Genomic DNA, 14,103 nt, shown 5'->3' on the forward strand with positions numbered 1-14,103 from the left:
AGATGCGATAAATCAATTCCCGAACACGCTCCCCATTGACTCCGGAACTCCAGCTTGTGAGAGGCGGAAGCGGAGTCGATGGGGGAGCGGTAGTGGTGGACTTGCTGCCATCCTCACGGCCAGGTAAGTCGACCTAAGATACTCCGACTTCAGCTACGCCAGTGTAGACCAGGGCCAAGGAAGTTGCTGGAATTTCAGCAAACTGAAAGTATTCCCAAAAATAAGTTTTAGGAAAAACAGTAAGACACCAGAGAATTCATGATGGCTTCTACTTGCCAAGTACACCCTCCAGCTTCAGACCTCAGTTCAAACATGCATCAAGTCAGGGTTGAGATATTTTCCTGTATGTGACAGAACCTCGCTAATTGATACACAAAATAGGGAAACCCTTCTTACTTCTTGGTGAAGGCTTAATGTGAGAGCTCTTTACCTTACTTACTAATGCCTCATCATCTTTACCAAGTATCTGAAGAAGTGGATTTTTTACCCACAAAAGCTTATGCCCAAATAAATCTGTTAGTCTTTAAAGTGCCACCAGACTCCTCGTTGTTTTTGTGGATACAGACTAACACGGCTACCCTTCTGATACTTTATAAAGTTTCAAAAAAATAGATCTACAGTATCCAAAAAGAGATAAGATACAATAGAAAGGCTTTTTTATTAAAACAAACCAAAGATTTTTGTTTGCTTGCCCAATAATTCACAAGATTCAGAAATACAGTGGATTTCCCAGTAATTGATGAGAATTAGTGAAGTTCTAATGTAACTCAATCCTCTACATGACATGGTAGCACAGGACATTATTTTGTATCTTTATTCATCCATTCCCAATATGTCTCCCCACACTATCATCATTTAAATTTTCAACTATTCCCAAGCAGGGATTGTGTCTTTATGCTCTTAGAGGTGCTTATGTGCTTCTGGGTACTAGATATTTTTAAGAATAAGAATGCATGGAATACACTTTAAGTCTATAGCAGAGGGTTTTTTTTTAGTCTCAATGTAGTGCTGGCGGTGTGCAGCCCTGGGAAGTCCTATACTTATCCACACAACAGGCATTATACAGGCATTGCAAGCTTCCTCACACTGCCCCACTAGCATGCCACAGTACTATCTTGGAGGGTACACTTTTCAAAGTCAGAAGACACCATGCCCTTTCAGTGTCTGGTCTCTGCCATGTTTACCAATAAATGTACCAAGCAGCGCAAAGCGAGTTAGTGTCAGATGGGACATCTTTTGTGATGTGGCCACTTTCCACTAACAGTTGGACTGAGATCAATTTTCACCCACACAATCAGAAAGCCATCGGATAGCAATGGCTTTTGGCTTCCACTGACCAAAGATGGATTCAAACAGGAAACACAGAGGTGAAATGTTCTATGTCCTATTGTCAGTGGTCTGGGAGACAGTTTTAAAAAGTTAATGACTTTCTGGATTGCCCTCATGTTTAATTTCAGGTGCTAAACTCTCCAAAAACTGGCCAACAATGACAGCACTGTGAAGGCAACAAAGTTGCTTCGCAGTTTCCATGAATAAATGACCCAAAGCTGCATCAAAAGCTGAGACATATGCTACTTGGAGGACGGATTAGCTGACCTCCTGTGGAGCCTCTGAGGAAGGGTTGGTGGGGAGGAATTACAGTGTGGGAGTAACCCTCTCATGTACAAATGAAAACCTGTAGTTGACTATCCAGGTAAGCACCCAATACAGGGCGGAATAGAAAAGTTTGAAAAAGATCCTTTTAAAATTTCAGTATGCTTCCAAGCAGATGAAACTTCAGCTCTGTTCTAATGCCCATAATCCTGTTTCAGTTATAATTCTTAGCACGTCTTAACATATCTGGATGTCTCATTGTTGCAAACCAGCATTCGTCACAACAACATTAAAAGCAACAAATCGCAATGGGGGGGGGAAAAGGTGTCCAAATGGTAGAGACCAATTCTGAACAAGTGTGGAGAAGAGTAAACTCCTTCCTTCAAGAGATTTTTATCCCCATAAAAATATAGAAGATACTATATGGAACAAAGCATGCCCAACCCAATAGCTTAGTCATCTTATTTTTATAGTATCATATCCTTTGTAGCTTGTGCTTACTCACTGCCGGCTTAGACAGGAACAAGTCATTTCTGACATCACAGCACATGGCTGATGCTATGTAAATAAGTTTTTCTAAATGTTGAAGACAATACTAAAAAGCTAACACCCTATAGAAAAAACAAACTTTCTAGAGCTGGTTGGCTGTCTTGGATGTTTGGGAACCGTCGGCTTGACCTAAGAACACACGAATGGCCCACTGGGTCAAACCAATGGTCTATGTAGCCCAGTATCCGGTCTTTTGACAGTGGCCAATGCCAGATGCTTCAGAACAGGGCAATATTGAGTGATCCATCCCGTTGTCTAGTCCCAGCTTCTGGCAGTCAGAGGTTTAGGGACACCTGGAGCATGGGGTTGCATCCCTGACTATTCGGGCTAATAACCAATGATAGACTTATCCTCCATGAACGTATCTAATATTTTTCTTAACCCAGTTATACTATTGACCTTCACAACATCACAAAGACTTGCCTAATTTGTAATGACAGATAAGGCAACTTCCTGGACTAACCTCACTGAATTAGGTTTAAGTCTCTTAGGAGTTCATTGTTTGAAGGACTGATCCTGCACTACAGCTCTTATTGAAGTTGGGAGTGATCTCCGGTAAGCTTATTAGCATGAAGGTAGGTTCTTCCATTGTTTTAATAGGTTTTCTCTGTAGCGCTTTTACCTTAATATAAATTTGCTTGCTTAGAAAGAGCTGTGTGGTAACATAACTGTGAGCAATAACTGTCTCTGAGAAGAAGGCAGAGCAGGACTGCTGAGGCAGTCTCACTTGCTGGGTAATTCACAGTGTAGGCAAGGAATAGCGTAGCCTGGAAAAATCCAGGTCTCGAAGGGGAAGAGACATTTCTCTGCCCAAGAGAGGTGATGGATGGGGTGTAGAAGCCTGGGAGCGGGTGCCTTTGCTGAAGCAGAAAGGGGGAATATGGACACAGCTGCCCTGAACAGTGATAAATGTTAAAAGCTAGGAGCAGGAAAATAAGTAGCAGCACTGTTTAAGACTCTGCACTGCAATATTATAGACCCAGACAACAGAATCTTTGTACTTTATTCTCATCCTTTCAGTAATTGTTATGTTTAATCATGCTTTATGTTTCACTTGGCACATCCAGGGCAGGGATTTGCACATACCTAAAGCAGCTACCACATTATTAGGTGTTACATAAAGAAATACTTGCTTCACTACGTTAGTCCTATTGGATGATTATTTCCCTATGCACAAACAAAACCAAAAAGTCTGCACAAGAAATTGTTGCCAAAGGATATGCGCACTTATTGAAAAGTAAAACACTTTTGGACAGAATCATATTAATAGCTTGGTGCAATATTTAACCCAAATGGTACAATGGCCCCAGCAGTATGGTAAAGATTCTGGCTTTGATTCTCCAGATCACTGGAAGTAGTTAGGTCAAGTACACATTTATCTCCAAATGGGCAAGACAAAACTCTGTTTTAATATCTCTCTCCATGAAATAGAAAACCTGATTCCACACCAAACATTCTGCTTATAGGGCTGAGGAAGCTATTTTGGATTTTTCAAAGGGATTTCAGCTCTGAATCACTGGAATGACAGCAGAACTCCTTAAGCTTAGGTATGGCCTCATTGCACAGTGTCATTTTAGCATCCCTAGAGAGAAATCCCAACCAGAAACACTGTGACCTGATCTACACATGGGGCTTTCAGCCCTGCCTACACTCTTGCTTATCTGCTAAGGTGGCTGTGTGACTATTCAGGTGACATTTCTATTGTAACAAAGAAGAGCTGCAGCACACAAGCACCGTCTGTACAGCCAACTGAGCCTCCTGTATGCCAACAATACTACATAAGGTATTTGTTAAGTTTTGCAGACACATGCTGGCATTAGTCAGCCTGAGGTAACAATCAGTGCACTATGCTTTAAAGCTGAGAATTCTGAACACAGAAGAAAGGCATGTTATCCTTGTTCACCAAGGACCACCATAAGCCTCTAGTGTGCAGTGTCCTGGATGCCTTACCTCACGGGTTTTAAGTCACTACTTTTAGACTTCAGGTTTGTTGGACACTTCTTTCAAAGAAACTCCAGTCTGACTCAAGAGTATATCAGTATCCCCAGGGAAAATTTTCCTCCTCTGCTGCAAAAGCTCTTCAAAGGCAGGCAACCTGAACTGACCACACTGAAGACTCAAATGCTTATTTTTTCCTCTCCTCACCACACCACAAAGTAGCAGCATTAGATGTCCCTAAAACAACCATTAGCTGAGTGGGGATAGCCATTCTCTTTCCCTGGCATTTGCACCAGCTATGAAAAAGGAATGTTAATGTAGTTATCTTGTTATGTTTTCAGCTCTGTCTCACTCCACATACCAATGAATCAGGTTTACCAAAAGGAATCAGTCGTCTCTCATCCCTGCAGAAGCATTCTGCCCCCCACTCCCTATTCTCCATAAAAATCTTTTTCAACAAGCTTAGGAAGGTTTGTTTCTAATTTATATAGAATGCCCAGGTGAACTTGACTTAATCGAGAACATATTGCAGAATCCCTGTGTCAAAACTTTCACAATCTAATTCATACAGATACAACACCTGGTCTAACAGATCAAATGACGGAGAAGCACAGATGGTCATTGAGGAAAGCAATATATAACAGGAAGGCATTACAAAAGGTGTTCTCATAAAACAGGGGTGGGCAAACTTTTTGGCTCGAGGGCCACATCAGGGTTGCAAAACGGTATGGAGGGCTGGGTAGGGAAAGCTGTGCCTCCCAAAACAGCCTGGCTCCAGCCCCCTATCCATCCCCTCCCACTTCCCGCCCCCCCTCCACCCCAACTGCCCCCCTCAGAACCCCTGACCCATCCAACCCGCCCTGCTCCTTGTCCCCTCACCGCCCTCTCCTGGGACCCCCCGATGCCCTCCCCAAATCTCTGCCCCATCCAACCGCTCCCTGTCCCCTGACTGCCCCCTGAAAGCCTGGGAGGTGGGTGGGTGCAAGGTGTGCTGCCCGCGCAGCAAGCTGAGACTGCGGTGGAGGGGCCGGGAGTTCAGGGGCCAGGCAGGACAGTCCCACAGGCTTTACCCACCTCTGTCATACACACACAGAAAATTGGGAGATATCCACACATAGTGGGGCACCCAAGGACATTCCTAACCAATCCTGAAGTGGCTCTGTTGGTCCACGTAACATTTGGTATGAAAATATTTGTTTGCTTTCTATAAACAAGTCACCTCTTTGATGCAACAACCTAATGCTCCACAGAAGACAGTTAAGAATATTCTTTCATTCTGTTTTATCTTCAAGAACCACACCACATCTGTTACTATAATGCAGCACTTAACCAATATGGATCTCAATATGGGAGCAGCTCAGCCTTAGTCTATCAAAACACTTAATGGGCAGCTCGAGGTCTTAACTGAAGCTAAAAAGCTAGCTGAAAGAGTTCAAAGAGAAGTGACATTTCTTAGCACTAGACTATTAAACAATAAGTGGTTTGCATCTGCATCCACATTTTAAACAGTAATCAGTAGGAAAGGAGACTTCCAGAATAAACTGCATTCTGACTACCTCTGATTCTCTAAAAGCTCTCTCAAACCAGATCTTTTCTGAGAGCATTATTCATTTGAAGAATATCAACATATAAACCTGTGCTAAACTGACTGTAGGGCTATGCCCCCCAAAAAGAAACAATGTTGCAGCAGATGCATTTAGAGAAGTCAAGGACAATAACAGAATCAGAACCTTTTGAATGTATCTGACATTGGAGTGATTTAATAGCAACATATAACTTGGCTGGGGAATGTGGGATTTATACAATGTGGTATATATATGAGAACATACCTCCCCCCAAAATGTATTTGTGAATTTGAATCCCCAAAAATAAGAGTCAGAGCATATATTTCTAGGACAAGTAATAAAAAATTAAATGTGTTGCCAGAGACAAGAATAGCCCAATATCCTACTGTAAATGAAAAATCGGTAAGAGATAGCAACAGGAAACGAAAAGAAGGAACAAAGACGGATCACCAGTTTTCACTACGAGCAAATGCCATAGGAAAGGTACTTGACGCTCCCGAGACAGTCTGCCTAACCCACTATGTTGTAAAAATCAGTTATGATGTCAAATTCCTATTTGGTAGATAACAGAACTAGTTGCGAAGATCAGCAAAGGAAACCTATGGTGTCCTACTCAATGTCAGACTGGGTACTAACTGTCCATTTAAAGATAATACTTGAATTAGATGTATTCAGCATTTAGAAACAGCTGTTAGTGTATCTCCCCAACAAGATTTGGCTTTAGCACAATCAACTGAAACTGTGTTAATTTCTAAGAGCCCTTCTTAAAGGTGTGTCACTGCACACAAATATGCAGTGCTTAGTAGAAGACAATGGAATCCACAGAATGAAAGCCGAAAGGCTTGCTCTTGATTTTTGCAGCCGTTTGTGGGGAAGTTGCCAAATGCAATCATCCAAATATCTATGAAAACAGGAAGACATCTGCCTTCTTGAGAGTCAAGATTAGGCTGCACAGTATCTAACTATGAAAGGCAGTGCAGCCTCCATGGCCAGAAACTTTAAATGTGTCTGCTCAGAGACAGCCTTAATATGTGCTGACTTTCAAAGCTGGAATATTTTAAAAACTTTTTATGATGCTGTTTTTATTCCCCATATGTAACAAAATGTGTCCCAATATTTGATGCTCAAAAGCATTCACCAAGCTGGCAAGCAACAAAATGTTTGCAACACAAAAATTCTGATGTAAAACAAAATGAACATATAACTTCAGAAATATAGCAAACATTTATTGCAAGATGCTGTTCAGTCTTCTTGAGAAGAGTACTACATATTCAACAGATTGAATAAAAGTTGAATAAGCATTTCCAATTATACCTGGCTAACAGTTATTTAATATAAAAATTTCATTTCTCTTAGGCGCCAGAATCCTAAATTTCAAATTGCTGGGAGATTAATATTTTCTATCCCTCACACACACACACAAACCCCTTTGTTGTAGCAGTTCTATTCTGTGAAATTAATATATCTAGATAGCTGTGTATGGAACAATGGAGGATGGGAGAAAGAGGGGATGAGATGGACTGAACTTGCTGGATATAACTGATAAACATTATTATGAAGCAATTCTGGATGAAAGGAGATTAGGATGTAAACAGAAGAGTAGACCAACCACTGTCCCATTGACCTCTAAGAGCTACCTTAAACAAGAACAAAGCAAAACACAAACTTTCACTGGTAATATGATTTTAGTATGAGCTACACAAGGACTTTTTGGGGCATCGGTCACACACACACACACACACAAAGACGTGGACAACACTCTGATAAGAGAGCGTTAGCACATGTAAAGCCAGAGAAAATGTATGTACAAGACCTATATATAACACATGAAGAATGAGCAGTGCAACAGGAAATGGACACATTATCGTTTAGTGGGGACCAATTTACACAGAAGGTCAAAGCGGAAGTACGGATACTACAGGAAGAGCTTAGTGGCAAAGTGATAAACAATAAGAGCTGGCAGATAGGAAAGCACCACAGCAGGAAGTTGATACATAAAGGTAATTCAGGTAGTATTGTAAACTAAACGAAATAATGTTAATTAAACCAGTTATTTAAAGTGTTATAGGTTAATGTGGTTTGAAAGTATAATTTGCCTCTTTTATTTAGTCCAAACACAGATTTGGGGAAGAGAAATTGTATATCAACTACAGTTAAGCCATAGTCAAAACATATTACTACTCCTCAGGGAATTCTGCACCAAAAATTTAAAAATACTGTGCCAAAAAAATAAAAATTATGCGCACAATATGTTAAAATTCTACAAATTTTATTGGTCAATAAATAAATGTGGCTCCAGCATAGCAGTGGGGAGCACAAGCCACCGGTTGCACTGAAGTGGGAGATCACCCTAAACCCCCACCTCCCCTGGTACAGGGACTCGACAGCGAGGCTGCAGCCAACCCTGACACAGTGCAAGGGCTGGGTCTCACCCAGAAACACCCCAGGATCCTGACCCTCTGCACCAGGCACACCAGGTGTTGGTGGGCAGGCTCAGCCCAGCAGGATCCAAGTGTGGAGGGGCTTAGTGTGGGGCAATCTGGGTGCAGGCAGCTCAGTGGGGGATCTGGATGCACAGGGGCTCATTGGGAGTTCCGGGTGCAGGGGCAATGGGACTCTTAAGGGGATCCAGGTGTAGGTGGCTGGGGCTCAGCGGGGCGGGGGGGTGTCTGGGTGTGAGGAGATGGGGTTCAGCGGGGGGGTTGGGTGCCGGGGGCTCAGTGGGGAGGTCTGGGTGCTGGGTGAGTGCGCTTGATGGGGTGGGGGTCCAGGTGCAGCTGGTTGGGCCTCAGTGGGGTGGGGGTCTGGGTGAAGGGGGGCTGATCGGGGGTCCAGATGTAGGCAGATAGGGCTTGTCAGGGTGAGGGTTTGATGCGTTAATGGGGAAACCCCAGCTCCTGCCAAGGGGACACCACATGCCGGGCTCCTGCTTCACCCCACGATTCCCCTATCCCGTTTTCTTCCCCATCTCATCGCTCTCCCGCACTGCCCCATGCTCCTCCTTTCACTCCCACATTCCCCTCCCCTATTCCACCCCCCCTTCCTTCCCCACTGCCTCATTTCCCCCACCCCCACAGCCAGCACTCACTGTTTAACAGAAAACAGGAAGGCTCCCAGCACACAAAACGGGAGCTCGACTGGCACTAGGACCCAGGAGGCGGCATTCAGCTGCAAAGTCAGTGGAGCGGAGATATGGCTCGCTTCTGTTTAGGGGGGCAATCCCTACCAAAAAACTGCACCCGTGATCTTTTCCCGTTCCCCACACAGTTTCCCTTTGCTTACCTGCTGTTTTCTGCAGGGAAGCACAGGAATTCTGCAGGGAGAAGTGGCGTTTTTTGCAGCATGCAGTCCCACAGAATTCTCCCCGGGCGGCATAAGCTAAACAGGAAGACTGTTACTCAACCTCTTCCACTGTTAAAGAAAACTGCTTGACTCACCTCAAACTGATGGAAGTTGTGTACCAACACCAGAACAGCCAGCACTGCTAGGCTCATGCAGAAAACCTGTAGTCTACAGAAACTGGGCCACATTGTCCACTCATGTCTTTCTCAACCATGTTAGTTGCTGTCATGATTTCCATATCCCACAGGCACCAATGTCATCGTGTTTCAGTATTACACAAGAGATTCAGTTGACTTCTACTTCATTAGTCTCTTCCTGTGAATGCATTTACAAGGATTTTACTAAGTCCCTAGACGTATTCGAGAGTGTTGGGTTTAACATTGAATTAGGAATGTCTAAACGCTGAACCAAGGAGAAAGGGAAAAATAGACTAGATAATATATTTTTATGGCACTATTATTTTACCTAGACAATACTCACAGTTACATTACTAAGTTACGCCCTTCAGTGTTTAGACTCACCATCTTACCATAAAATCAAACATGGCCACCTATACTTAATAGCATCACCCATGGAAGAGCGTTGCACGATCTCTTGCCTGTAACTAACAATAGAAATTGTACTCATAATGTAGGTTGACTCCACAGCCACAATCGATCCCAAAGGGGCCAAAATTTCAGCAGTGACTGGTGACTTAGGTTATCTCCATTTCTAGATGTCAAATCTGAGACACCTTCATAGGACCTGATTTGCACAGGGCAGGTGTTCAGCACTTTCTGAAAATCAGGCTCCTTTAAAGGTATCTCAGATTGGGGCACCAAATGATTACTAGTCTTCTTCAAATCCGGGACAGACTGACCAAGACAGACTGCTGCTCCAATCTTTCATCTATTTTCAAACAAAATTCCCCCCAACTCTGCCAGAGTCCAGGATCGGAACCTACATATTTCCCCATACAAACTATGCAAGTTAGTTTTTCCCCAAACATAAAGGCAACTATAAAAGCTGATAATTAGACAAGTGTCATCTGTATTAATCACAACTTCTTGTCTTAGCATTAACTGAAAATTTATGAAACAAAGTACACCATTTTTTTTTATGTTAAGCTGCACCATCTTTTAAGTTTCTATATGAGAGAGACAGTCTCCATTCACAGGGACATGAAAAAAGATAGAAAGATGTTTAAGGGGTGCACTGAAGATCAGGGAGGATTATTTTTATAACCAATTACTATGAATATTTCTTTTATAATAGTTCTTTTAAGGTTAAACAACATAGACACTTACCTTTTATGAAATGTAAAGAGCTTCCTCAATGTTGTTAGATTTTTTCAAAAATGTTATAGGGGCAGGGATTTATCCACAATTGTTGACAAAATGCTCACAGCCTGACGCATCCTCAGTTTTACATCATTCTTCCTCCTTTGGGGTTAATTTTGGGAGTCATTTTTGCATACAAGTTCACCATTCCTGTAGTGCAACTTGACACTTGAAAACAGAGAGTAGTCATTAAAAAAAGAGGAGTCAAAAGACATTAGCTTCTTAAAATAAAATATTCTCAGTGCAATTTGACTAGTATAAACAACCACAAAGTATCTCAATAGAGTTATATGATTAGATCAACTTTGATTGAGAAGTCAGACTATTTGTTAAAAATTTAAGTGAAGGATGCTTAAATTGAAGATTGCATGCTAAACTGGATAACAGCTGTACAGTTACGGTTTTTAAATAAGTCACTACATGCACACAGAATAAAAGATTCCTGATTATATCGGTAATATTCTGTAATAATAAAATAGAATGCACATGGAATTGCTTTACAAGCACTCCTATCCAGATTATACTTCAACTGCTTTCCAAAGAGATTACAGAGATCACACTATATTTTTGATTGATGAACTATGACTGCCAGGGCAAAGTATCCATTTAAAAAAAAGGATTTAATAAAGTTTTAATGACTGAACATACAAAAAGCTGCAGCTTTGTTAGAACTATCTTTACAGTAATCTGAAAAACCAGAGCTCAAGAGTCAACTGCAGTACAATACAATAATTGCACTGTTTTTACAGCAACAAGAAAATCTGGTTTGCATATTTAAATCAAATTACAGCACCTGCTCTCTGCACTCTGACATGCTTTCAGTGCAGTAACAAAAAGCAATTTAAATGGACATGGGCAAAAAAGACTCCAAGCTACACCCCATAATTTGTTTAAAAGTAAATATTGTGCAACATTCCTGAAGGATGCTTTCTATATATTTTCTAAACAAAACAAAGAGACACTTGATTGCTTTGATCCTGAAATCTTTTTTAAAAATACAAAGGTATAATACACATACTAGTATAATTGAAATGGCAGGCAAACACAAATGACAGTCATACAATAAATTGATAAGAGATTTATGATTCAATGTATTTATCATGCACCTTTGAGTGTATTCTTCCATCCCAACCATCTGAGAAACTTTAATGGACTGCTTTTAAAAAAAAAGAGTCTCCTAGAGAAATGTCCTCCCAACAAATTCTGACTAGACTCTTCTCCCCCCGACCCAAGTTATCGCCATTTGAGGTCCAATACAGTTAACGTTCAACCCTGGGCCAATGATGGCTTTTCTATGCATAAAGACATGCTTAAGGTCCCATGTCTTTTGCCATTAGAGGGATAGAAACAAATGCATTATTATACCATGGAAAAGAGGATATTTCCAACATTCTGATGGATGAAGAAGTACCCACTTCCAGTCGTTAAAGAGCCCACATTTTGGTTCCTTGCAATGAGCTTTTTTTCAGGGAAGCATGACAGCTTTCACAAATATGACTCAGCTAGTGTCTAATCTCATTTTATAAGGACACGGTCCATATGTGCAGTGGGTGTGAACTGGAAGAAGGAGCCACTGCTGCTACCAATTTAATTAGGGCTTCAAGATTTATCTTCTTTTTTATCCCACTCATCATTCCTGGAGCAAGCATATAAATTCATTGCTATAAGGATACACAGGCGGATTTGCGTACATCTTGTGTGCTGATAGGTTTCCTCATTTGCACACAGAATAAAACCCTTCAAGAGGCTGCAAGTAAATTTCAACATCTGCAGTAGCTGGAAGCACCTTGCAGAGGAAACTGGGATGAAACTGACAGGCACTCAAGTGCACCTGCTAAAACGCATAGGCTTATAAATGGCAAGTCTGAGCTGAGCAAGAGCTGAACTGCAGAAGTGGATACAGACCCAGACCCTAGACACACACTCCAACCTCACAGACCCAGTGCCAGGTTTACAATGGCATCAGTGGCTCTTTGGAGCCGGGCCCAGGCTCAGAAGGGGCCCCAGCCTACTCCACTTGCACTGTACCCCGAGACCCCGATCCTTCCCCTGCCTACCACTTGCTCCTCTCGGCCTGCCTGCTGGCAGAGGGCTCCTCTACTCCCCTGGCCCACCCCCATGCTCCTCACTGCCCCCTGGCAGGATCCCAGTGCACCTCTGGCTCCAGACCTGTGGGGCCCCACCTGTCTCCTCGGAGATGAACTGCCTGGGACTGGTGCAGAAGCCTGGCCAATCTCAGCCTGGGGAAGCTGGGGGGGGGGGGGGGGGGCTTGGCTGGGCTGGGCCCCTCCAGGCAAGTGCATCTTGAGGGAGCCCGGCCAGGGCAGGCCTTGGCCGGCTGATCACACCACTCCTGAAGGGACGGAGCAATTCCTGGCCCTGGGACCAGCCCTGGCTGCGCTGCCTGCTCAGCCCAGCAGACACAGTCACCTCCCAGTGGGGAAGGGGAATGCAGCCAGGAGGCAGGGCATGGGGTCTCGGGAGTGGGGGGGGGGGGGGTGCTGGGCTGTGAGGGGGCAAGGAAGATGTGTGTATTGGGGCAATATAGGGGTTCTGTGCTGGGCAGTTGTGGTGGGGCTGTAGGCAGGGGAGGTGTTGTGCAGGGTGCTGTACATTTCTGGGGGAGCACTGGACATAGTGGGTCCAGGGGGGCTCTAGTCATAGGAAGTCCAGGGGTGTTGGGCAGGGGGTCTGTGGCATGGGCCTGTCCCCCCGAGGGGAAGGGGCATGCTGGCATCACAGGGCCACTGTGCATCTGGCAACTGCCAGTTGGAAATAGTGCCCTCACACTGGGCTGGGCAGAGCGGGGCCGCCCTTGCCATGCCCCTTTGCCTTTGGCTGGCCCCTCGGTCTGGGGGCTGACCTCCCCGCACCATGCTCCACTGCCTCAATGGGGGCCCACAAATATGTTTGGCGCCAGGCCCACAAAAGGTTAATCTGGCCCTGCACAAACCCCACTCTCTCCAGCACCCTGGTACCTCATCATGCACCCTACCAGCTCACCCACTGTCACCCCTTGTCTCCCCACCTCTCCTAAACCCCACTCCAGCCCCCGCCAGCCCAGCGCTAGTCTCCCCAGTACCAGGCAGTCTCCCCCACGACGGCCCGCCAGGCCCAACACCAGCCCCCCTGAACCCCACTAGCCCAGTCCGCCGAAGCCCTGAAGCCACCTCTACATCCCCCCTCCCAGCACGCCCGGGGGGGGGGGGGACTTCCTAGAGCCTCCGCCGCAAGGGGAGGCTGCGCTGGACCCGTGCTCCGCTCGCTCACCGGCTCCAGGGGTCCCAGCCAGCGCCGTCCCCGCCCGACTCCCAGCGCTCCACGGCCCGCGCCCGGCCCCCGCGCGGCGGAACAAACACTGGCTGGCGCCGGCCGGAGGCGGGAACTGGGCGGGACTGACCCTGGGAAGGAGGCGGCTGCGGAAAGCGCGTCAGCAGCCCTGCCCCCACCTATCCCCTATTACACCGCACCACGCAGCCCCCCTGCAGCTTGGGCAGAGCCCGGCGCGCCCCTCCTGCACAGCAGCGGCCTCCCACCCGCCCGCCTCGCTCCGCCTCCCCCGCGCACGGCGCCGACAGCTCCTGCGCGTTGCACGGGCCTGGCTGTAGTCGTTTTCCAGGGAGGCGTGCGCACGCTGCCTCTGGGCTCGCTATGGCTGCCTCTACCCTGGCATCGTCTCCCCTCGGCTTCGTGCACCTGTCCCCCTCCACTTGCGTCCTGCACGGGACGTCCCCTTTCCGCTACATTGCATTCTTCATAGCCCCTGGCTTCTAGTGCTGGCTGCGGCTGCCCTTCCT

The 14,103-nt window shown here is 45.2% G+C and overlaps 1 protein-coding gene across 6 annotated transcripts in view; it reads right to left on the minus strand.

Moving 5' to 3' along the window:
• The window catches only part of NXPE3 (neurexophilin and PC-esterase domain family member 3), a 32,975-nt gene extending 19,283 nt beyond the window's left edge, over positions 1 to 13,692 (minus strand). Inside the window, exons 1-4 of one of the 6 annotated variants that reach the window (XM_073306687.2) lie at positions 13,577 to 13,692; positions 11,672 to 11,942; positions 10,274 to 10,408; positions 9,083 to 9,302 (exon numbers count right to left, since the gene is read on the minus strand). In XM_073306687.2, coding sequence (XP_073162788.1) covers positions 9,083 to 9,175 — 93 coding nt within the window. In that variant the 5' untranslated portion in view covers positions 9,176 to 9,302; positions 10,274 to 10,408; positions 11,672 to 11,942; positions 13,577 to 13,692. Of the gene's footprint in view, positions 1 to 8,927; positions 9,043 to 9,082; positions 9,303 to 10,273; positions 10,475 to 11,671; positions 11,943 to 13,576 lie in introns of those variants that run through there. The other 5 variants (XM_073306677.2, XM_073306698.2, XM_073306715.2 and 2 more) reach the window with 5 other exon arrangements.
• Between the last annotated feature and the right edge of the window lie 411 nt (positions 13,693 to 14,103).

The sequence above is a fragment of the Lepidochelys kempii genome, chromosome 1 (genome assembly GCF_965140285.1).
Source record: "Lepidochelys kempii isolate rLepKem1 chromosome 1, rLepKem1.hap1, whole genome shotgun sequence".
Taxonomy (NCBI): domain Eukaryota; kingdom Metazoa; phylum Chordata; order Testudines; family Cheloniidae; genus Lepidochelys; species Lepidochelys kempii.